The 26,428-nt window shown below is 34.4% G+C and overlaps 1 protein-coding gene across 3 annotated transcripts in view; it reads left to right on the forward strand.

Annotated features, from left to right (window-relative positions):
* LOC113499339 overlaps positions 1-25,604 on the forward strand; it is a 312,064-nt gene extending 286,460 nt beyond the window's left edge. For all 3 annotated transcript variants that reach the window (XM_026879777.1, XM_026879776.1, XM_026879779.1), the window contains 7 exons: positions 160-256; positions 21,932-22,110; positions 22,599-22,750; positions 23,672-23,876; positions 24,083-24,244; positions 24,377-24,474; positions 24,606-25,604. In XM_026879777.1, coding sequence (XP_026735578.1) covers positions 160-256; positions 21,932-22,110; positions 22,599-22,750; positions 23,672-23,876; positions 24,083-24,244; positions 24,377-24,474; positions 24,606-24,849 — 1,137 coding nt within the window. In that variant the 3' untranslated portion in view covers positions 24,850-25,604. The remainder of the gene's footprint in view (positions 1-159; positions 257-21,931; positions 22,111-22,598; positions 22,751-23,671; positions 23,877-24,082; positions 24,245-24,376; positions 24,475-24,605) is intronic.
* Positions 25,605-26,428: the final 824 nt, after the last annotated feature.

Here is a 26,428-nt window from a genome sequence, read left to right on the forward strand (position 1 = left end):
ATAGTGTTGTCAAAAGAGAAGATGTTTTGGAGAATAAAGTGAGTTAGCGTAATTATTATTAAGTTTGGTTCATGTAATGTGTTAACCATTTAAATATACTATTAATTTATTTATGAGTTATTTTTCCTTTTTCCAAACGTTGCTTTTTTCGTTGCACAGACGGAGATCGTCACTCGGTGCCGAGAAAACATCAACCTATTAGATGCTGCCTTGGCCGGGGGTACCCTTTCTACCACTTTGCAACGAGACGTTAGAGGTTAGTACACTTCAAATACCCTTCGGCTACGTGTGCTAATGACTATAATTTCAAGCTAACCTTTACACGAACTCATTGGAAAGTTAGAAATAAAATGAACAATATAATATCTACTTAATATTTCAAGGATTCTTACATGCTCGCTCAATCTGAACGCGTTATGTGCGCGTGATCACTAAACGTCAAAGACCACCGCAAAACGTCACTTTGACAGCTAAAAATAAAAATAAAAATGTCGTAAAAACGTTACGGCAGGACAATGCAATTGCATTATGAACGCATTTGTGAGCAAGAATATCTTGTTTCATGCAAAATACGAAGTTGGTCGCCGTTGAACCGCAGTTACTCATGTTTCGACCGGTTCCGAACGAAACTTGTGATTATTGTACAATCTCGGTCGCGATCAAGGCTGCCGCCATATTTGGACTTTCAGACGGTCGCCTTTGCTCGTTTTGATTTATTTTCTTACTTTTTTATTCATGTAAGTGGAAAGACGTTATTAAACAAGGAGCTGGTTTTTGATCGTAAATTATACTCGTTTGTCGTTACCAAAAGGTTCTGTAAAAGTTATGTATTGAGTATTCTGTACGATTATGTCATTATTCTTGACTGCAGTATGTTTAACTGTGGGCAATTTATTTAATAAACGCTGCCAGTCTTTTCTCTCAATAACGTACACTTTCTTTACTTGATTGGTACCTAGATTTTCCGCAGTTTTACGACGCATAAAACATTATTTTATCATTTGCTACCTGCTTTAAACAACACCCATTGAATAAAAGTGCTTATATATAAAATATAACTTTAAACATTCTTATCGCGGATCTCAGCACTAATTTAAAAATAAACTATATTCGAATTAAAAAGCAATATTTAAAAGCGTGTCTTTACTTTTTAATTGACATTTGACACCTTTATAATGAACTTTTGCGTAACACTTAGGTAACGTTTATTAATTAAAATATACAATGTCTTTTAATGTAACGGTATCTCGGACTTAAATCGGGATTTGCTTATCTGGTGACGTCATATTATTTTGGTGATTTAGGGCTGGCGCGTCGGATGACTGTCTTTTGTTTAGGGTTTCCATTTGCCCATTTTGGGTCTAATTTAAAACATATATTCGATTCTTAAAAATATTTTGGTTAATAATTCACCAAGGTTAAAATATATCAGTCGAGACAAACAAGAATAGGTCGTACGTTATTTCACAAACTGGGTATGATTAAATCGTGCTCAAATGAAATTACGAAAAAGATAATAACACTCATGATAGTGAGTATCAACAGATGGATATTACAAAATGATTTCAAGAACAATATATAATCATTTATTAAGTTTATTCAATATTATATCGTCATTCTCCCGTAAAAAAACACCTACCAAAAGAAAATCCATTCATCAAAATATTAAAAAGACAATATAAGGGATGTACCAAATTTAAGTCTACCTCCTTTCCAAATCACATCTAAGTCCCATCATTTTCAGTCGTACATTATGTCATTACTATACAGAAATGTAGAGTATAGCTGCGCGTGCGCATCGTCGCGGGCCCGAGTGGATCCCGGAAGCGGCGACACGCCGTCCGATCACACGCCTATATGTTCTCCGTCTATTTCTGCCCGCGAAAGCGGAACCGTCTCAATGACTAAAGTGGACATTTTTTAGTTTTTCGCACAGATTTGTTGTTTAGAATTTCGTGTGCAATGTTCAAGATTGATAAATGGTTTGTCGTGTCGTTTTGTTCGAGCCGCATTAAAGACAACCAGTAAAAGTCGTATTTAGGTATATCGAAGAAATTTTTTAACTAATTATATATCTAGCCACAAATTTATGGGTGGCCGGATAAAAGAAGGATAAAAACTCTCAATATAAACTGGGTAACATGAATGAGACCTGGCATATTATAATCGTTCATTTTCAAGTTTAAAACTCTACGCCATATCTTTATGTTCTATTAAAAATAAATGTTATGCAATACATTCACAATATGACAGGACCTTACAATCTTTTTTAAATCCCGTGTGGGGAAGGGTGCTTTTAAGACGAAATAAAAAAAAACACTTCAATAACAAGCACTTTAAAATTTAAAGTTCCCATTAAAAAGGTTACTTATAGATTAAAACATTTATAAACGTGTTCAATTTAATCTAAAAATATAACTTAACGAGTTACCCCTACGATCCGACTTTGTTTTCTTTTTAAACATATGTACGAAAATAAATATTATTTTAGTCCGCGATGAATGTCAGAGGATTTTAAACTTTATTTCATTACATTTGTGACGAAATTCATTTGTAGTTTCCATATCACATGTAACCCCAAAATCTACATTGCCATTTATGCAAAGTTTGTACACAAGATAACGCAGTTAAACATGTATAAATAATGATTGTCTTTGTATTCCTAATGTAATGTTAAAAAGTACCTACTAACTACCTGCTAAGCATATGTTTTTTGCTCGAATTATATCTCAAATTGCTGGATACTGAATCATATAACCTGGGGAAATTTAGAGAATATAGGACAATGACACATTGTCAATGTCATTAAGACAAGGGTAAAATATTACTTAAAAAACCGAATCACTCAAACCATAACAATGTTATGGACTTTTAATTACAGATATAATGATTACATTCTATCTCATTTTTTTCTGAACAATAAGGTACATTCGGAAGATGCATAAAGAGGTGTGAAAGAAGTATACAGAAAACACTAAATTTTTTACTGGCTATGTAAACATACATCGATACATGACATCATACAAACGTCAAAAGGAGGATAAATAACCATTTTTGTTATCTAAAAGCTAAAGTTAGTAGCATTCAGTTGTTTAAAGTATCAACTTGTGTATTAAAAATGGTGTTTCCCGTAAAAGTGTTTATTTTTCATAATCATAGAAAATGTAGTCCTAAAAGTGAGTATGAGTGTCATTATACCCTTTTAGATGACAATTATAAAAAATAAAAGAATTTCAAAGAACTTAAACAAATAATAAAACAATATTAATCATTAACCCACTTTGGCAAAGACTGGCTATGTACTCTCTTTGGTAACTCGTATTCTGAATTAATATATCTGTAGGAAGTTATTAAATTTTTTATTACTGTTTACCTGCTACCTCGATAATTTCTAATCCGTGACAGTTTGACACAGTTTTTTAATCTTTTAAAATACAGCTAGCTAAATGCAGGCTTAACTATCTATATTCTACTACTTCAACTAAGCTGTTACATCCTTTACTACTAAACTATTTTATTTTTTCTTCCTGTATAACCCACTTCAGAGCATTTTTTAATAAGCTCGACTGTCATCAAATTGGATGGATGTATGAAAAGTCTAAAAATTTTGGGAATCTCATTTCTTTTTGACAATTGACGTGATTTTGATCATGCCCCCCAGGCCCCTCTTCAGGCCCTAAACCCAAAAATAGATTAAACAAACAATCCTGGACCGTAAAGGAAAATATCATTACCATATTCAAAATTTGAGTTTTTGAATGTTGACAGAGTTCTAAACGTGATATGTTATGACAGTGTCTCGGCCCTCAAGATTGTCCATATAACATTATAGCGTTGCCTATAATGATATAACATAATGTTTTGCTATTTCAGATAGATGTAGATATGATATATATACATGAATCTGTGGCTCATTAAACCGTCCGTCTTTCCCATGGCTCTGATCTCCTAGTAACCCAACCGTGACTACGGCATTTAAGGACTTTGATGTTGTCTGAAACACGTGTATAAAAAGAAAATGGGTTATAAATAGTGAGGATCTGGTAATAACACATCAAAATTTGGGATATGGTTTCACAAATTGTAGAAAGCGTTTCTTCGTTGACTTTTTTGTAGAAATATTGTGATTGCCATGTTATCTTTTGTCTTATGTGAGGTTTATTGAAGCGGGGAAAGCCTGACATTTTGTGATTTGTGAGTGGTTATAATCGTTAAAGGTAGGGCACGTGGGAAGCACAGTCTGATGATCACATTATGATGTCATGAATACAAAGATTGCCTTACTTACGTATGACAAAAGCTTTAACTTGGCTAAGCTCGGTAAGAACCTATCGATAATTATTAAAAATCTGTTACTGATTAAAAATATCGAGATGAAACTTACCGATACCTATCCGATCGATAAGAAAGTTAAGTAATAGTGCAAATAAATTCCCAAACGTGCTTGACATTTTCCAATATGACCCTTTTAAAGTTACATGTAAGTACTTTCTATCATAATAAGTTGAACTTGCTAAAGAGGCAGAAATAGAAAGGAACAACGAAATACATAACAAGTCAGAATTAAGACAGAACAAGCATCAAACTTTGGTTGTCTGAGTACGCACTTAGCATTTTAGTGACAGACTTGATCTAACCACTTATGATGTCATACAAGTCATCAATGTTCATATAAACCTCAATCCTTGACATCCACGAAATAAATACGTACTATTCTTAGATAAACCGGTATAAGGTTTTAACACTGTTAAACGCACTAAATTTGAATTAGTTAGCCTAAAAATGAATGACAATATTAAGTTATTTATATCATACATACCTACAGCAGAATTACATATGTAAGGATGACTAATCCGTCGAATCTATGAATAATCATACATTATACAATATATAAGTTACCCATAATTACGGTCAGATACAAGATCTTGAATTCTTGACGTCATAACTTAGATCGTGAACATGTGTTAGTCTGTTACGTAATACAAGATGGCGGATAATGCATTCTTTGGCAATGAAGCCAACAATTGTCTGTCTAGCAAATAGACTGATATTTGCACTGTTAATGTTAGACAATTAAGGCAAGGCCAAAGAAACGCAATTGGAGGTCATCCGTATGAAAGAAATAGCAGTAAAGATAACAATATCTACTTAATTTGGTTTTATTTTATCGTTACCTAAATATACTTAGTGAGTGATAGAGCCTGCACAAGATAAGGTAATATTTTTAGAAAGCGAATGCAAATTATTTTGTAACTCAACTACCGGACGGTTGAAAAAGCTGAAATACCGGATTTTACCGTTGGTGGCAAGACCTTCACGAATCTCATGGTAGACGGGATTTTGACGGTATGATGTTACATACATGGGCGTTCTTCCGAAAAATACTACATGGTTAAGTAGAAACAAACAGGTATTTCTGCAATTGGAGGAACATTTTTGTCTTGGTAGAATCCGGTCTGGACGTATTTTTCCTGTAAAATTATACAGATAAATGTGTTTTTAGAAGTATCGAAGCAAGCAGTGAAAAACAAGAAATCAGTATAGTACTAACATTCTTAGACAAGAAAAAGGCTATAGGTCTAATTACTAAAGTACCTACTTACACGGAGACAGCCAACGAGTCGGTAATGCCTTTCTAAACAAGGGATAATCATTAGGAATGCAGGCCCAGTAATCATAGGGCCACAGAAATGGCCATCTAATTGCTATGACGAGCGCATAATGTGAGGACGGCAGGCGATTCATACAAATACTTCGATTAGGGCAAAGCATTATCTATTGTTATTGTTTTGAAGTGTAGCGTGCCTCCATGTAAATATAAACGGGAACCGTTATTTTTAGGAAACAGTCTCCATATTGCCCATTGACACGACAAATAAAATGCACGCGATACGAAATTTGAGCGTTGTAACAAATTCGTTGATAAGTCAAACAAATTTGGCTTTTGGGGACTTGTTTTCCTTGTAGGTAATAATATACTTTCTATTGTTAAATTTAACTAGGTCTCCAAGCATCAAACACACAATAAACACTTTTGCAAAACTGTGGGACAATTGAATGCCATTGTCATCGCCTCATGTTCCTACTTTTGTAGATTATTTTTTAATTTTCTCCTCGTTACGCAAGACAGCAGTCTCTTTGCCTCGAAGTCTTTCAAATACAATAAATGGTTAAACAAAGTACTTTTTAAAAGTTAGATCGAAATCGAAGCAAGATATAAACGGAACTATTGTTTGTTCCTGAACAATGGTTAAACTGATCTTTATATCTCCATCAATTTCGTATCCGATACTTTTATGTGTAGATGTAGAATCAAGGTGATATCATTCGATAAATAGAACTTGACAAAACAGCGCTGCAAGCGATCGATGATGTTGAATGATTCATGTTACTGATAGATGGTGTCGGCTGTTGGTCGCTTGAAGCGGTTGGAAGGTATTTTCGTATTCAAAGGTACAGTGCAGTGTATCACCCGCTGGTGAGGGCAACGCACGTCCCGCGCCGCTATAACCCGCGACTTACCGTGTTTACATCGTCGATCCGCGTTCGTGCAAAGTTTCAAAACAGTGTCGATTTCTTCATAAACCTCAAATTCAATTGGATTTTTATATAACCGTTCATTGTAAATAATAATTATTTTTTATTTAACACCTCGATTAGTGACTGGATGCGCATGTGTGGTTTTGACTTTCGCTTCTGGTGTGTTATGGTTGAAACGGTGTCCTAATTTATTCGTAAATTTAATGTAATGAACTGAAACAGTTTTGTATTAGCGTTTTACGCGTTTCTGTTACACGACCTTGGCGAATAATGTCTGAACTGTTTATAAATTGCCAGCTGTGAATACTATTTTGAATTTGTTAAAGGATTCTAATACATAACAAATCTTGAAGATCTTGTATTCATTTTTATGGTGTAGGCGCAGTTTTATTATGCATAAAGTTTATGATTGATGCATATATGTACGTATGGCATAAAAAATTGTTTTGTAATGCCTCTGAAAATTCCATTAAACATTTTTAATGTGAGACTAATCTTTGATGTTGCGTAATTTGTTGAACGTCGACACTAGTAATTTATTGCGAAGTTGTTAATATATGTTCGACGATACTTATTTAATGGGTCCCACCTTTGGACATAAGGTCAGGGTTCAAGAGTATGCTTATTATAATCTTGCATTATAAAGATGTATTTACCTCTGTAGATCGTGTTCAAACTAAAATTATACTTGAATGGTATTCCACCTATTTTCATCTGAATTTAGTTATTATTTATTGTTTCAAATGTTTTCGGCCTGTTCGATAATTTTCTTTTTTACTCGTCAAGAAAATAAGAAGTTTGTATTTATATGTAACCTTTTTCGTAAAATAAATTTGACATTAGAACAACAACTGCTTGTCGCAAAGATATAGAAAGACTTTTTGTGAGATAACATTCATGGTTAAGGTATTTCCACAACCTATAGAATTAGATAATAGCTTTCACTCATTTTCTATTCACAAAACTTGTTTTTCCAATACGTTACGGAGTTTACATCCGACATTCTTTTAATATCCCTTTACGAATATGTAATCTATCGAGCCATTAACTTTTTGTTACATCGGTTTATTGCAACTGTATCTAATGACAAAAGGGAAACTTTGTAACAAAGAAAGTTTATGATGGTCTATTATTTGTATTGGTTTTTTATTGTTTATTAGCGACTTGGAAAAGTGTCTTATAGTTGTTGAATGTAAAAGCAATTTAACAATGAAAGTTAGTTAACCAGAAAATTTATCTATTAATAAAATAATTCAATTGTGGCATCAGCAGCTATTCTTGTAAACACTTTAACGTAATTCCTATATTAAATATATTTCATAAATCAACACTTAAAACGAAAACAAGTAAAAACCAAAAGCAATTGAATTCGAAATAACTTCAGCCAATCTTAATGCGACTAATTTTTGTTTAGTCATTGTGCAATAGTTGTGTAACCCGTTTCTCTTTGTGATAGCTACTGTAGGTCCGAAGCAGATGAGATAATGTCGTGAACTGATATAACTAATGCAGCCGTATTGTTTTCTAATGGACCAGTCGATAACATTGTTTGCGGTTGAGTTTTGATAAAGGTATATAGGAAATGAGCACAAGATGTCAGGGTTTTGTCCTATGGAAGATGGGGAAAAAAGGGGGGTGAATATTGAGATGACTAGGAAGAATAGGAAAAACAACACATTGAGATGATGATTAAGGAGAACAGGCAATAATAAATTCAACTACCTGTCGTAGTTGAGTTTTATGCCTTAAAGTTTTGTTTTGATTTCTGAATTTCATCAAAAACGAAGGAGGTTGGTAACCTTTTTCCTTGAACACTTACTTAATGGTTTTTTTTTTTATTTAGCATATTGGAACATGAAAATATTTCTCCTTAGCAGCCAGTAAAGGCATAAGCAAAAAGATTTATTGTTTAAACTCCAGGTTGCTTTCCATTTAGGTAAAACTAATTTGCATAAGCAAAAAATAACTCTACATGCATATTTCATATGCAGTAACAATGACTAAGTGTAAAAAAGGTCTTTGAACTATTATTTCATAAAGTTACTTGACACGCAATATTTATTAGCATTTGCTAAAATGTTTTATAGTCATGATATTTCTCATACCCATATCTTGATATAAAGGCAAAAATAAAAAACATTTTGTCCATTTTGTGGCCATAAGTCGTCTGATAGGGAAACCGGTCTGTTGAAAACACCGATGACCCAAAATTGTTTGAACAATACATCGCAATTCTACAACACTTCTCTATTCACAATTATTTAACTTCCACAATAAAATCATACAAACAACCAACATTTATCTGCACGTGAAAGTTATGATACTTAAACCAGTGGTTAAACAGTTTTCTTTTACGTTTCAAGGTAACACCGGTTAATGTAAATTATATGCAAGAAAACCAGTTACTGTCACATATGTGAGACGGATATTACTGCAAGAAACTTTACGATCGAGTTTGTGCATTATGTAGAGTTATAACGTTTATTTAAATATAAAATTATTAAAAAAACATGCTGAGGCTGTATGCAAAATGCCAATGCGTGTAAAATAAAAATGACGTAAGATGACATGACATTTAGTGCTGTCAAATTGAAATTGACAAGTTGAAATAATTTTTTATTGCGAATGTTTAAGTGCAGAATAGAATATAGCTAACAGTTATTCAATAAAACTTATCGTTTTTCTTTTCGTTTGACTACACAGGTCCTTTTCTCAATATTCTATAATGCCTAAAACTTGACATTACAAGCACGTTATCCTTGAACACCTTTTCAAAAGTACCGAAGGTCATTACTCCAATCCCAGTGTTAACTATAGCTTTTATAAGTCATCTTATGAGATCAGCCATTCCTAACAAGTCGTGCCTTTTATGGCAGCCCTAGTCACTACCATTATGACATTGATCTGGTATTCGTATAGGTCACTTTTGATCACCTTGGACAATTGTCGGCAATTATATTCTATTCGATTATTCATTTATCATAATCGATTAGGAACTGAAATCGTTATTGACTCGTTTCTTTTTTTTTTAAGTTGTAACTGGCCACTTATAAACTGGATTCGATATTTAAACCCAGAAACTGAATAGATTAGTTTTAAGCTCTGTAATTATAAGTCGTAAATTTTTAATCTTTTGGCTAATATCATGAACAGTCTTGCTATAATACAGAGTTCGACGTCTCCTAAAATCTTAACCGCCATATTTTATTCGGGTACCTGAGTCGTAAATCTTAAAATGTGGTTTTCTGCACTGATTTCGCTACACGCGTCGTTTATTTTAAAATAAAAAAGTACCGTTCAAGATAAGAATCCGTTATTTTTATGACCAAATCGACATTTCATTTTGTTTATGGTTTAACAAGTTCTATATCCAATTTTAATCTATGGCTTTATTATCAAAATAGCGATTGATTGATTTGCAAGTGTCAATAAATTAGATTAAAAGCAGCTTGTCTTTACTAAGAGAAATTTCTTACTTAGCATATTTTGTTAAAGGAATACTGATCACAGGAATCCGTGTGTCGTGTTAATGCTAAGGAAAGTGGCTTTGAGACCTGTTCCATCATACACGACACACGACACGACAGTTTCACTTCCAAGCGAGTAACTGCCAACTGAACGACTGCTAATCACTGCAGCATGTACTTACTGTCAGGCTTAAAATATGATTCTAATTTTAAACTTCACTCGACTTTAGTAATTTCAAATAGACTGTTCGATTTTCTTATTTTGAATTTTGTCCGTTGGTTATTGTTGCCATAAAGAATCATGGAGAAACAAATGAATTACTGACTATTCATGTTATGACTTTTATTACTACGTTAAGATAGTTTATAGCGACAGAGATGATGTCATCATTTTCTCTTTGAACAATTCAGTTATACAGTATAAGTAAAAGCAAACACGATTTTATAACACTTGCTCAAAGACTAGACTTATTAAAGTACCAGTAAATTGTGAATCAAATATGTTGTATTTACCTATTACTACCCACTGCTTAAGTTACTTTTATATGATGTTTTAATAGATACCAGCATTTCCCAAAATATTGGACACTGGAATTGACTGGAAAAACAAACAAAAACTGATTACTGGTGTTCTAATTACAAAAACGATTAACCGACATTCTATTGTTTAAAGATAATCCGTTAATTGCATTTGTCAGGCTAACGGTTACCGGCGGACATTCTAGTTCGTCTCGTGTACCGCTAACTGCGTCTGATGTATTGCCGTTGTGATACAATTGTGATTGATTCTTGTCTCACTTCAAGTTTGAACATGCTCTATTTATATCAAGTAATGTAACGTGTTTGTTTTCTTAAACAACATGCGAAGAACTATTTCCAATGCAATTCAATGCATTATTAATCACTTCTAAGATCTAAGCATATCAAATGTAAATGCATTCCATTTTCAAATAAATATTTTACTTTAAAACGCCAGATAGCCAAAACTGCTAGTAACCAAACTTTAAAACATTACCAGTTTGAAAAAAAATCTACATTTTGAATTAAGAACAAAACTTAACCAGCCAGACATGATTCATAATACACGTTATACAGAAGCCCCAAATTCAAATTTCTTTGAATAACCAACTTTACAACAAAAAACCGGAAACAAAGGAAGCCGTGCATTTTTTTTCTTTGAAGCGAAGGTCATGATTCCTATTATGACGCAATCGTACTTAGAGTCTGAAACTCATGCGCACCCGTTCACAGAAAAGATTTAGTAGTTAAATAACTATTATTATCTCAATTAGCCTCCTCAAATTGATAATCATCAGAAATAATATGTAACGTAATGTTGCATCATTGATTAAACCTATAATTTATTTCTGTGTTGTGGTAAAATAACTAGTTGTTGGCACTTAGGAATTTTTAGGTTTTTGGTTGTTATTTTCTTGACATTTATAGTGATGCCACTCGGTTAAAAATCCTTACTTCTGTCAATAAATATTACTTATTCATAAATAAATATGCTAAGATCGTCAAACATTCCATTTAATGCTTACTTACTTACGAATACTAATATTAAACACCAGGGCGACAGAAAATTCCAGTACTAAGCGCCAGCAAAGAGAATTACCATACTGCATAAATAAGACAGAATATGACTTAACACTTTTATCTAATAGTTCATTATTATACAGCCAGTGAGTGCGTGTGAAAGTGATGGATTGACACAACTGTTTACTATCTGTGATTATTTAAAACTAAAATGAATGTATCTGTGACACCAACTGCTACTGCGGACAATGAGGAAGTCGGTAAGTTTGGGTGTATTTTTTGATATGGCAATTCTTTGGTTGAAGATGAAAATGGTTCTTAAAAAAATAAAGGTATAAAATACATTTCAGTTTATAACAAATATCTGTTAAAAAATACCATATTATCTTAGCTTCTGAATAAGTTTCAAATAATTTGTAACACATAAAGTTCAATATAAAAATACTTTCGTAATAACTTAGTAGCTACTTAGTTATGCAAGTAATGTAATTTATACAAGAAATGCTTTCCTATTTAGAGGGCTGGCAACCTATAATTTTAATGGTAAATGAAAGGGGTCGTTTGAATGTTGCATGATCTATTCCAATTAGCTTCACTCAAACTATGGGTTGAACAAATCAAAATAACGGACTTTTGAAATGTCATGAGTTATGTTATTTTTGTGGCGATATTCTACTCCTTGATAGCTACATTCCCTTTCAAAACGCCAGGAAGCCGATTCTTAAAAATACAATGGTTTAGTATCCCACTTGAATCAGTTTCTATTTTGTTCAGATTTCGCATCTTTGCCCGTATAATAACCTTATTTTGGAATATCCATCATAGACAATTGAATAGAAGGTAATACGTACCATTCAATAAGACTTCTCCTACAATCACTCCTTCACAAATATTAAACCTATCTACAATTACCTGTACCTACCTACAGTAAAGTACTTTAAACCAAACACAAATAGATGCGTGTACTTGACCTGTTAGGGCCAGTCCTCCCACATTCCACCCACGCTTGTCAGCACCAGATCTCTGCCATTTTCTATACCTTGCATCTTCCTTACCATAACTATTACACCCACTTAGGCAATTTGCCGTTAAGTGCTTATGGGGATATGAAAGTTCTAGAAATTATCGTTGAAGGGTGTAGGAGTAACGAGAACTAACAAACGAAGGAGGTTTAAGATATAGAGAATAGGTCATTCCAATTTTGAATGGGTATAGTATTTGGGTGGAATAACTGTCTTATCAGAATACTGGCTGAATAGGTTAGACTGCAATGCCTAAGGCATCTTCTTTTACCGGAGGCTTCAGAATTAAACAGCCATTAAAAAAGGAAAATTATAAAAACACATCTAGATAGTCAGGGCTCAAGTTTATTCTTAGAGCAATATTATTCGCTTGTTATTAATATGCCGATAATAAGGAAACAATTATTTGTTCAGGAAGAAGTAAGAGATATATTATTAGTATTTCTCTAATCGACTTGTGTGGTGTTGACTTATAGGTGCGGTTTCTATTAATTATGATAAATTGTAATATAACACTGGTCAGATAGAAGCAAACTTCTTCAAAATTCAAATAAAATTTAATTACAAGTAAAAAAGATAATTTCGTCTGGCGAGTAATAAACATATAAATAATCTATGCACCTGTGACTCCGGCTGAAAAGATATTTCAGATAAGGTTACATTATTAAACCTTTTTGGCAGACAAATGCATTGTTGGAGCCAATTAGCAAATGCAAAACTGCTTTTTGCTCAAAATACATTGTTCGTTACGTAATATCCTCGCTGTTTTTTGTAAGCATCTCAATTTATCTGACACATTATTCATTTTGCACAAGTTTTTGCTAAACCAATATAGAAAACAATGCTTATAACTAAACTTCCACGGTTACAGAAAATAAGGAACCTAAATTGTGTAGCTATTGTGCCCAAAATTCAATTTTTGTCGCAATAAAAAGGCTTGCAAGTTTGCAATGGACAAAGAAGCAGCTGAGTGTCACATTTTTCACGTTCCGCTTTTATCAACACCGATATTCCTATTGCAACATGCTAGAACAGTTACAACTACACCCATTTCGCAACTACTGGCGAAAATTGGCAGTTGTTATGCCAATATACAGCAAGGACGACTAATATTAGCCGCGAGTACGCAATTGACAATTCGCGCATAATGCACGCCGGCCAAACTAAGATGGAGGGAACTGTGAAGCAACAATGGCGTCTCGAAGTCTCAATTTCACTTTTTGTAACCGCTTTAAGACTACTTTAAACAATACAGCCACTTTAATTAAATGTTACATAATGGAATAGATTGCAATATACGTCACAGTTCCCTTTTCATTCAAACGTGACTCATTATAATCATTGATTTGATTCACGCAACAAATTTCGGCGTGATTATTTTAGGTTACAAAAGTTTAATATGCTGGCAACGTCAACAAATTGGTATGCTATAACGTGTCAGAATGTTGGCAAACATGTAAAGAGGTTTAATTAGCTATATTTGGTCGAAAGCAATGAGTTAATTACTCGAGATTTTGCCGCGTTCGTAACTGCTTTGTAATTTACTTTCTTGTGCATTAACTATTATTGGATCGTCATAATATTATCTTAATAACTTTCGACTACACGTGTAAAGCTTGAAGCTTTGCTTCTTAATTAAATCCAGATAAGTATAAATAGGTCGCCGCTCTCTTTTCGTGGGCGAAAGATTATATCTACCATTTTCAAGAACTGAACTCCGGTTTTTACCGTTGAACTTCGTTCAAAAAGCGAATTAAAGAATGATGTTCTTTATGCATGCAAATTTATTGATTTTAAGTTTAAATCGGCTCTATTATATGCATGCAATAATGCCGAACGTGTTTGGCTTAACGAAGATCAGCGTAAAATCATTTTGAAGCAGTTTTCTAAATTCAGATTGCATTTCTGGTCATGACATTCCTCCAAAAATCTAGTTTTTTTTTTTATATCAGTCGATTATTTGTACACTTTTTATACTCAACAAGTTGCCAATTTTAGTTCATAACTCTTTTAACTGTTCTGGCAGTGATGCTGACAACTCTTTTTAATTAACTAGATAGTGTTCCGTTGCCAATCAGGAAATAATTGCACAATCCCAGAGTTAAAGGTTTATAGTTCTTTTACATTTCAGTAAAGAGTTTTTCAATAAACTTAACGAAGATTGTCCCATTCTAGGTCATGATTTTTTATTTATTTTAATGTATAGTATCTTGTTGTCTCCGTCGTTTTATCATCTATACAAGGCCGTATAGTTTCATCGGCTGAGTTTCTAAGACTTCAATTGTTCCATTGCGGTCGCAACCTTGTCTTGATAACCTATGATATCAGATTCACTGCGCCGCTTAATCCATCTCTTTCGTTTCGCAGTTATAATGACCAGTTTGGTCAGTACCGTCTTTGTTTCGTGTTGTGTGATAAGTTTTAGCTCATTCTATTTTTGGTTGACTTCTTACTTAAAACTGCAGTCATAACCGCAGTTGGCGTATGGAAATCATAATTCAATTTCCCTAAGAGATCACCTTGCAACAAGTTTGCTTGAGAACATTAATTTCCAGTCATATTGAATACAGCATCTCTAAGATCTATGAAGAAACTTAATACACCCGCTGGGGTCACCTTGCATTCGTTACGCAGTACTTACGTTGTGCAACATTACCAATGCAGTTGGACAAATGCGAATATCATGGTCTCAAGGCAGTTTTTCCTGTGACCCATTTACATCTATAACTTTGGCTTTGTCTACCGTTAGTTTTCCGTCAATCACACCTTATTTGCAAGTGTGTAGCGTTCGTACATAGCAATCGACACCTTATTGTGTTCTTCAATAGGTTCATTTTGAATAATATTCTGTTTAGAAACAAAGTTATATTTGCAATTGGTGAAATAGTTTATTGTCGGTGTTTTGTCCGTGAGTCGTCGTTAGTTCGTTGCAATAGAGACGTGGCAAGGTTTGAGACGGGGAGTTGGCAATGTTTGCCTGATCGCCGCACTGCGCAGTCGTGCAGCTGCGACCTTGCGTCGAATCCTGCGCATGATCGAGTTGACAGCTCTATAATGGATTGCTACGTACAGTACCCAGGTACCGTGTGAAGTGACTTAAAATACTCTCATCCCATCAATCCTATTTGTTTAGTTCTACATGATAAATGCGAGTGAGTTTCAAGTGCTGTTTTATTATTGTAATCGGATTTATCGAAATCGGATCGTTATCACGCTGATAATGGGATTACGTTAATCAGTTACGGAAACGTAGCTTGTTGATGTAACCTTAACGTAAATGTGTTTATAATGAAAATGTTAAACGTAAATTCTTTCTTTCACGTCTGAACACTAACGATGTCTTTAGCACTTAATAACTGATTTCTTATTCCGTCCGCGGCGATTTTATGGGTGCGCAGGCGCATCATAATGGCTTATTTACAATTTGTTTGCTTTCACCAGTCGAGGATGGAAGATTGTCTTGTTGCAACCGGTAGTGCCACATATGGACGCGAATATTCGTAAACGAACATTATGTAGAATATCTCGTATTAATAATTTACTTGTAAAATGAAATGTTCCAACCTTGTAATACATACTTTCCACTTTTAAAGAATTTCGCCGAAAAGATTGACGAAGTTGTTGGTTACAGTAAGTTTAATAAAAGAAATTCTTAAAAAAACAACAGACTTATGAAATGTTTTAAAATTGTACCTTGTTTTATTACGTAACTTAAATAATATGACGGCATCGCTTTTACAACTCAATAAAAATGGTTTTCACCTTATATTTAGCTAGCGACAGTGTAAAAAAGAATAATAACTATTGCACAATAAACTAGGCAAATAAATCTGTGGATTGACTGGATTTAAATCTAGATTTATTTAGATCTATTTAAATTAAAACATGCAACACCGGTTTAGCATTTCCTGTGCTGAGTGCTAAAATGATAAAACGTTAGCAACATCTGGTCTCATATTTATAATGGAGAAAACAACGACTGTTCCAGTAATAGGATTTGTCTGCAGGGCTTTATGACAGTTTGCCGCCATTTTGAGATATTCAAAAATAACTAAATAAGACGAGAACACTAGAATGTTAAGAATTTGAGAGCAACGCAATGCTCTGGGACTCAAAATGTAAGCTCAGCGAAAAACTTAGCTATGACGATGAAAACGACGCTATAGCGCCATCATTACTTTAAAAATCTCCAATTTGAATGTGAAAATTTAAGTTACGACGTCCGCCACCATAGATCTCGCCAAAATTTAACGTTTCTTAGTTGTACACTATCCATGGTATGCCAAAAAGGAACGCATACTCACCCAAAAAGTACACGACTAGCAACGGATGCACAAATGTATTTTGAGTCGTTTAAGAGAATCGTTTCCTATTATTGCTGTATGTGACTGTATCATGGATGCTCTACGTCCAGTCCCCCATAGGAAGCTGTAATAGCTCGTTGAATTTGACTGACGGCCGAATCACTCGCAAATTGTCTTCCGTTCTTAGCGGAACGCAAAATTGTTTGCTCCATATACGAATCGTATCCGTCGCGATTTCTTCACATCCTCGTTTTACTCGACTGCGCTGTGACTAACCCGTAATCGAGTACTCGAGTCAACTCGAGCAAAGTTAAGTGTCTCGATTGATCGATTACAAATTCGTTGTTCTATTGTTTGATAATTGACAATTATTTTACAGTATTGTGTTGATTTTAAATGCGACTTTGGTACTACAACAAGGCTATTCTTTATAAAGCTTATACTTAATACCGTGTATTGTCTACATCTATTCCAGCCAGTATGAAATGTCTTATTTAAGTCAGTGTGCATAGAATATTGTAGACATCTTGCAGAAGAGGTCATCAGTCTTGACTATAAGTTTAAAAATAAACGTCCACATTTCTGAACGCTAAATGGTTGAATACACGCGAATTTCTGGTCGTCAAACTCTGAATACCTACAGTTATTTCCGATCACTCAATGTTTTAGATCGATTCGTCTTCGTTTCGCACTTTTTTCTTAATTCACCGAAACAGTTCATAAGAAGCAAGTGCAACAAAAACAGATGTCTTCTTGTCTAGATGTCTAGACATCGCAAAATGTCTCAGGTTCATTGACTTCGTAAATTGGTAGGATTATGCGCGTGAGCCAAGTTCAGGGACCCAGTGACATTTAGGGCGCTATTTCGGCTGCGCTTGCGCCGCTCGAGTTTTGTCTATGTCCGAGTACATTCTGATTTATGGATAGTTACGATGAATACATAAAACAGGACTTTATGTTCAATTCTTCCGTTGGCTTGTTTTATAACACGCTTTATAGGCAATTACAGTAGCATTTGAAATATAATAACATAATTTACTATCGACAATCAAACATTCGTTTCGAAATGTTTATTAGATAAACCGAATCACTTTATAGGTTTATTATTGCTAATTATAATTGTAGTACAAATTAGCTCGATACGGTTGGATTGCTCGTCGATAAAATTGCCTTCTCCAGATATCCTTGCATCTTTCTAATAACTAATTCATATTCGCCCACGCGAACACCTCAATTATCTTTAACAAGGCCTGCTAAGTACATCTGGTTTTGCAGTTATGTCTACAAATAGGCCTCTCATCTTCGGCCATCGCTAATTTCCGCCGCTAGATAGCAATCGTCGCTTACGAATGCGTTTCCCTTCCTCTCAAACTGGACTTCTTTGATGATAGTTGTGTAATATCGTAATTTATAGTTCCTTGACTACTTCTTGTTTGGTTATATAACAGTTGTTTATGTTAATTTTTCAATCCACTTTAGCCATTTATTCGAAGTTTGTAGACTAACTAAATTCAATATTCAACCAACTATTCAGTTGTTTTATTTCACCTTCTAACAGATGAAAAAAAAACATCTATTCCCTTTGGATCTAAAAGCATTATTCTCAAGACTGTAATATACGTCATTGTTGAAATGCATTAAAAAAAAGGAATGTCATTGTCATACTACAAAATACTCAATTCAAAGTTGGAACAATAATTTTAGTTATCTGTCAAAGGCGTGCTAGACGTTGGGCATTACTGTTTTAAAGCCTGTATTTACGTGTACAATACGAATGCATGAACTATAATTACATCGAATTGCGCTATTTGTTCTCCTAGAGAAAGGAATGGTTTAATGTTTCGCTAGTACCCATTAAATAAGTCCAAGTATACATTTGTTGTCTATTCATACATGCTTTTGTTTAGAATTATTCTATAAACAACAAATAAAACAGTAACGGCATAACGGCAATAGACAACTATCAAAATTGTCTGTTGTCTTTTTTAAGGGCAGAATCTGGAATACCTTTGCTTAGATCACTGAACCGAATACTAAATTGTCTATGTTAACTTTACAAATTAGTGACTTAAAAATTGATCAGTCTTATGACTTTTATTAGTTAAAAACAAGCTACTTCTTAATGTAGACTTAACTCTGAGAGTTCCCGGTGTATGTTTATTTTTAACACGTATAATATTTTCGTTCTCACCAAATATATTTTCCCACTATTTAAGGGAACACAATGAGTGACTTATAAACGTGTTTACATAATACTTTTTATGTTTCTTTTTGAAATACATATTCAAAGTATTTTCGGAAGTCGTCTCTTTCAGTTTAGCTTAATATAGGTATCATGTTTTATTTATTTTAGGAGTTAACGGTGGCAACACTCGAGTTTCAAACGTTGGCAATATTTATGACGTTATCTTAAAGTTATGGCAATACTAATAAAGTTTTTGGTAAACTGATACAATGTTTAGAGAATTACAAATCCATTTAACTTTATAACCGTTTTTTTATGAGAGCTTTACAGATATATTTTATGAGCAGTAGGTAACAAAATTAAACCATTCTGTCTCACAGTTGTTTTAAGGTCCTTAATTTCACCTAGTCCGAATATTTAAATTAGTATTAAAACAAATAGGTCCTTTTAGAACATGACCAACAAACAGCAATAAAGCAGACAAAAGCACGTCACCTGGCATTCAACTCGCATTAACCCACTAACTGATATACCAACACGGACGTGCAGTCCGACCTACATGCGCGTGCGCATCCTACACGTAAACAACGAAACAAAGTATTTTAACGGTATATTGAGATGTCTATTTCATTTCAAGGTGTTTAAATACATCATTATCTGAGGGCACGGCAGTGCCCCTGCCAAGTCTCGAGCAAAACGGGCACGGCCGTACCATCTTTTCTCGAAGCGATTCGCGGCTGTTTCGCCCCCCCTGTATCTTCGACGTGGACAAAGCTAGGAGTTTAGCTTTTCGGGGAATAATAGTAGGCATTAGAACAAGCTTAAGTTCGAAATTACATGCCAATTGAATTAATGGTTTAGGAGTTACGGTCGATCAAAGTTACACCATTTTGTCACTCACTGACTCACTGACTCACTGACTCACTGACAGATCATCAAAAATCTAAGGTACTTCTAACAGACTTAGAAACTTCAAATTTTGCACCAAGATAGGTCCTTAGCCACATATAAAGGAAAAATTATAAAAACATTAAAAAATAATATGCCATAGAAAACAATTTTATATTTGCGGTTTGGCAAGAACATTATGTATGGATTTTGACTGCATTGTTAACTTTGTTCGTTGTTTAAGTACCTATTCAATTGGATGAATACATACATAGAATAGAAAAGAATAATATAAATGTAATACACAGACTATCATTAATACAAATTAATACATAAAATTCATAATTCATTAAATTAATAAAGCTAAAACTCCATTGTATTGCGATAAATATTGTATGCGCGCTCGATAGATGGCGTTGTACGTGTCTGAATCGCGCTATGGTTTCGTTACAAAGCGCAGTCTAAGTAGTACTTCAGAATAATTCGATAATTTTCATTTGATAGCGCCACCTGTCTATGAAAAACCATTTCGAAACTAAAAAATATTGTAGTGATAATTGATATTCGGAGAACTTTACGTGTTATTTAGTTTAGTTTAGCTATAGTTTGTAAGTTAGTAGATATATATATGCATATATATATAAGTTTAAGCTTGTTTACATTAGAAGTAACGAAGTCTCAGAGAAGAAACAAAAGAGATAGAGATAGAGAATGGGTTCTAAGCAAAGCAGTAGCTGAAGTCCTAGAAATTATGACACCTAAAAAAAAAGAAAGAAATACACTTACAAAAAATAAATGAGATCCCACCAAAAACATTAAATGTAAAAAAATGCCAAGTCTCTCGATGCAGTCTTTCCATCGTAAAAAGTTTTGAGATCTCATAGAAGCCAAGTCCTATTCAAAATATTTTGTAGTTATAAATCAACATTTAGTAATTGTATCAATAGTTTTCTTTATATTATAATTATAGTGACTTGGCAATGGGCACAAATTAAAAGCTGCTTGATGCCTGGAATTATGTGCAAATGTTACTGACGAGACCAGTGATCAGATTATTTGTTATGTGTGAATCATGATGGTCACTACCGACTACATGCTCCAATACAATAATTAAGAATACCTTACGGGCCATCGCTTTATGAAAGTAAATGAATCGAGAGTACACTAAGACTGACTGCCGTTGCCGAAATTCGGTTGGGACGACACGGATAAACCAAAAGAAAATTAATTTTGTGATATTAATGTTTACGCATGCGGTGTGTGTAACTTTCAACTCCTACAAATATGCCGTTTTATTTGTTTCTTCTTGTGCTCATTGCCAAGTTACTATAATTATAATATAAAGAAAACTATTGATACAATTACTAAATGTTGATTTATAACTACAAAATATTTTGAATAGGACTTGGCTTCTATGAGATCTCAAAACTTTTTACGATGGAAAGACTGCATCGAGAGACTTGGCATTTTTTTACATTTAATGTTTTTGGTGGGATACCATTTTACCATAAAAAAGTTAATTCAATATACTTAAATGCATATGCTTAAGTAGGTGTCGTCTATTTGTCTCGATTACTTGAAAATGATAACCATGTAAGACTTTTTTTGCGTCTGTTGTGCGTCTTTCTTGCTTACAGGTGCTATTTAGTTAAAATACCGATAATACGCTTATTTCTCGTATAGTATTTACTTTAACTACATAGTTAGGAAGAGTTTATGTAAAAATCATTTGATCTTCAAATGTGTATCGACTGAAGTGTGGTTAGATTTCTTTGACGATTTACCAAAAATGTCCGATTCCGTTTCGTGTAAACCACTAGCATAGTTAAAACTGTGCTTGTCTTAAAATATGCATCGCGAATACCTTTAGAACATTAATACACCTATTATTGCGATGTATTTGACTTTTTGATTTTACCACTATACCATAGTCACGGTCGTCAGTGCCAAAATAAAAAAAAACTAATTAAAACCTCTTTTCTACAGCGGTATCAGCAAGATGGTCAGCTCTTCGCGCTGCGGCCACAAGGCGTGGCGGCGCCCGGCGCCTGCGTAGGGAGATGGCGGCGCTGCGGGAGACCCTGGATGATGTCTGCGAGCCAGGGGACTGCGCCCCACAGCCGCACACCAGGGCTCAGCTGCACAGGAGAATTGAGGAGTTAAAGGTAGGAAAAAAGATGGGACTTTTGATTTAGCTAAGCTATTGCCTTTCCAGAATGTTTCGATGCGAACAAAATTATTCAAAAATCAAATAAAATTATTGTGTAAATTATATGTTTTGCAGTGGTAGTTTAAACTGAAAACATGAGCAAGGCTAAGTCAATGAAAACAAAAGGCATCAACCTTCCAAAAATAACTCGAGCAGCTGTGACATATTTGCTATTTAAACATTAAAAACATTTATTCTACTGGTGATCATAATTCCTGCAAAAAGTTTAAAACATCATAAGCTGTATTTTCGTACCACCCAATTTTCAAACACAAGACAAAGTAGAGGAAATTTTTAACTGTTGTGCTCATAATACGTGTATTTATATTTTTATAAAATTCGCAATTCATTTAAAAGGTAGGTATACTTCTACCACCACAGATCTAATCAAACATTAAAAGTCCCAGAAAAAAAGGTTTTATTATAATTTATTTTTCTTTCCAGGAACGTCTATCTCGCCTCCTTGAATGCAAAGTCTCGATATTAAAACTGACGGTATCAGTTCGTCGGGCGCTGGGCGAGATGGAGTCAGATGACGGAGGCCTGGCTGCTGACCTGGCTTCCTTGTTGTCTGCGTGGGATGACGCACACCAGAGGTGAGATCTTGGACCAGTAATAAATTGGCGATTAAATTCGTGGTAAGTTAGGGTTCGTCATGGGAAGCTGACAAAATTGGCGATTAAGAGATATCGTAGTAAGATAGGGAATGTCATGTACCGCTGAACTTGACAACAAAAAATATAATTTAAGTTCAATTTCCTTTCAAGGCCTAACTTCCGTCAGGGATGCAAAGGAAGGGATAAGTTTAAGCAACACAGTGTGTTGATTTTACCTCTTTTTTGCCATATGCATATCTCAATTTAGATAAAGCGTATACCGAGGTTTTAAATAAGCATCCTCCTCAAATAGCCGTTGTATTATACCATTGTAGATTACCGCGACAAAATTTCTTGTTATTTTATTCTCTCTTTTAACTCCACATTCCAAGTTGTAAAGTTGACAATGAGTCAAAAGCAACAAGACTGGCTACTGCAGATAACTGTGAGGTGGTGAGTCAGTGTGTTAGTCATGCTGGAGTCCAATGACACTGATCAAGTTATTGTTGTCCAAAACCCTGAGGACTGACCGAGTGCTAAAGCACTTATTACTTTACACATTATGAATGCCAATCCTGCTACTCTACTAATATTACAAACGCGAAATTTTGTATGTATGGATGTTTGTTACCCTTTCACGCAAAAAAGCCACGGAAAGGATTTAAACGAAACTTAGTGTCTGGATACCAAATTTCGTTTAAAACCAAGGGTAACGCAAAGGATAGTTTTATCCGGATTTTATGTTCCCGTGGGAATCATTTTCGGGCAACAGCTCAATATAACAAGTCTGGAGTCTGTCGTCGATTTTATTTAAATCAATGTTCAACGTGAAGATAATTTCTTGACTAATATCCAATAGGCCCCAAGAGATGCAATAAATAGTGTCAAGAATATCCATTAACGACGTTAATCCCTTTCCAGGACTTCAAACGAGCTCCTTTCCCTTGAAAAGGCTGTGTGTGCGTGGGCGGAATGGGAGGGTGCTCTCCGAGAACTCCAGGGAGCCCTGAGAGGTGACCTGGCGACACTCGAAGCCTTGAGAGATCGCGGAACAGCTGTCGGGGATCAGAACGAAGTGGCAGCCCAGATCAGACAGCTGGCGGCATCGCTTGTGGATAAAAAGAAGGTAATAATGATAATAATGGTTTTCTTTCATATTGTTAAGATTTCTGAGAAAATTGTTTAAAGAACTTTCAAGTATAATTATGAATGAAATCCTCTGGAAGGAATTATATGTACATCAGATTTCAAATTCATTCAATTCATCTGCAAGTTTGTGGACTTTTGTTTTCTTCTCCAATTAAAACTCTAAACTTATATCCTAATTTTCAGGGGGGATCGACATGTGACTCTCTCTCCGACTCGGGTATATCTGACGGGGACAGTGAGGGCGCGGGCCGACGTGCTCGCCGCCTGAGCGCGCTCAGAGAACTGGCCAGACGTCTACAGGCTGCTCTGGCACCCAACTCACCAGCACAAAGAGCTATAGCTAAGGTATGTAGTGACCACATTTCACCACATCCTTCAGTTACATAATGAAGAATTATAAAATTATACATAACTTTTTTTTTCTCTTTTATAATAAGTTTTCATATATTTATTAAATTTTTAAACTTAATTTTTCAGCGTATGGAACAGACAGAGAATGAAGTACGCACTCTTCAAGAGTCGTGTCGGGCACTCGTTGAACAAAACATTCCGGATCTGAAGATTGAGGAGGACACGTAAGTTTAACTCTCTTTACAACAATTTAAGCTCCAAAACAAATACATTTATTTTTATTTATTTTTTAATCGGAAAAAGAAACCTAATTACTACCAGTTATCAACAATTTAAATTTGCCTTTTTGTTGCAGTAGGGACAACACGATCACCGTGATCACCGGTAACAAGACCGGCTCCGGCGACCCTGACTACATCCCCCGCGGCGGCTGGGTGTGGCGCGTGCTGCGCTCCTCGCTGCCCATCCAGCTGTGTCTGGTGGCGCTGCTGCTGGCCGCCTGGCTGGTCGAGAGGCCCCGCTGCTGCGACGCCCTCAATTCCTTGGCCCAAACCCTCACTCCTCAACTCCGCTATGTACGAGGACCACCCCCCGTCTGAGACCTACACCAAAAGTGTTCACACACTTGAGGAAAAACCAGCTAGTATTAGCTCAGAAGTCCAGAACTTCGGTATCAACCGGTTCCAGTATTTAGCACGAATGTGCTCGCCAATTGAAGTATTCAAACGGCTAGGAAATGAAACGTTTTTGACAGACGGCAAGACGGTAGCCAGGATTGCGTGAAGCAATAACTTTTTTAATATTTTACTAACATTTTGACTAGACAAGATGATAGAAATGTGGTTTCGATTGACGTTACTAACATTAGGAACGTATGGAGGAAGATAAAGAAATATTGACACGTAGGAGTAGGAACCATTTTATGAATACGATTATATTAAATGATGATTTTATAGATAAATTACATAAATGAGATCGCTATTAGAATGACTAACCTTTATAAGGCAGAATGAAGTTAATTAATGTGTTATTATAATTTTATCCGTTCGCATAATTAGACATCTTTAATTGCTCACTGCAAAAAAAGTTCAAACAAACAAAAGTGTTCCAAAAAAAATATTAATCATCTGTATCAGATGAAGTTCAAATTAGTTAGTCTATATTTTAGTATTAATGTACTAACAATTTGACAAACGTTTCTTAATTTGTACGTAGAGTAGAAGCATGCCTATTTTAGTACAATTATTTGATAAGTTACTTAAAAATAGGTGAGAATGCGCTGTGTGACAGATATTCTACAATCAACTTTAAAAAATTAAGACCTTGTCGCTGTTTTTGACATGAGGCGGTGAAGCTAAAATTTAATTGTAGCGGGAAAATTTCTAGCGTTATTCTGGTTTATATCTCCATGATATTGTTATATACCGGGTGTATATTAATATATCTTATAATTAAAAGCTTACTAAATACAAAGTATGCCACAGAGCAACAATAGAGAAAGTTCTTACGCTACATGTTCGAGTCTTTAGAGTTTACGAGTAAACCACGTTTAGCTACATCAATACGTCATGTGAAAAACAGGGCACAATACTCAAAGACAACGATTTATTTCTTCTTAAATTTGGAATAGAAGTACCAACCCTCATTTTATGAGTTACAGTTGTGGCCTTACCTGGAAAAAAGTAAAGACTGATACCTTTATTGCTTCAATTAATTGAATACAATTATTAATTGAATACATATCCATAATTCGTAGATTTTCTCTTGTGTCATTTATAACAAGTATAACCGATTAGGTTGTAACATATTTACCGAAGTTTTTGGGAACTATAAATGAATAAAGTATTTTTTTAATGAGATTGAATAAAGGCATTATTAAAATGTGAATTACGTACTGTAGAGTAATTAGAACTAAGATGCCTTGAAGTACGGTAAATGTGTTTTAGCTTAATTGTGCATGATTTCAAATATTGGATTATAATCAATTTTAATAATATAGCAATTTTATTCGTAAAAATATTCTATTTTATTTCTTATTTATTCTATCCACATTACGATGTGCCTGATGTATTTTCTGATTGTTATCAATACAATTTAATATATTTACAAATGAATTATATTTTATTTTATTAATATGTAATTTATTGTTTTGACGAGTATTTGTTATAATAATATAAT

Source organism: Trichoplusia ni, chromosome 12 (assembly GCF_003590095.1).
Source record: "Trichoplusia ni isolate ovarian cell line Hi5 chromosome 12, tn1, whole genome shotgun sequence".
Classification (NCBI taxonomy): Eukaryota; Metazoa; Arthropoda; class Insecta; order Lepidoptera; family Noctuidae; genus Trichoplusia; species Trichoplusia ni.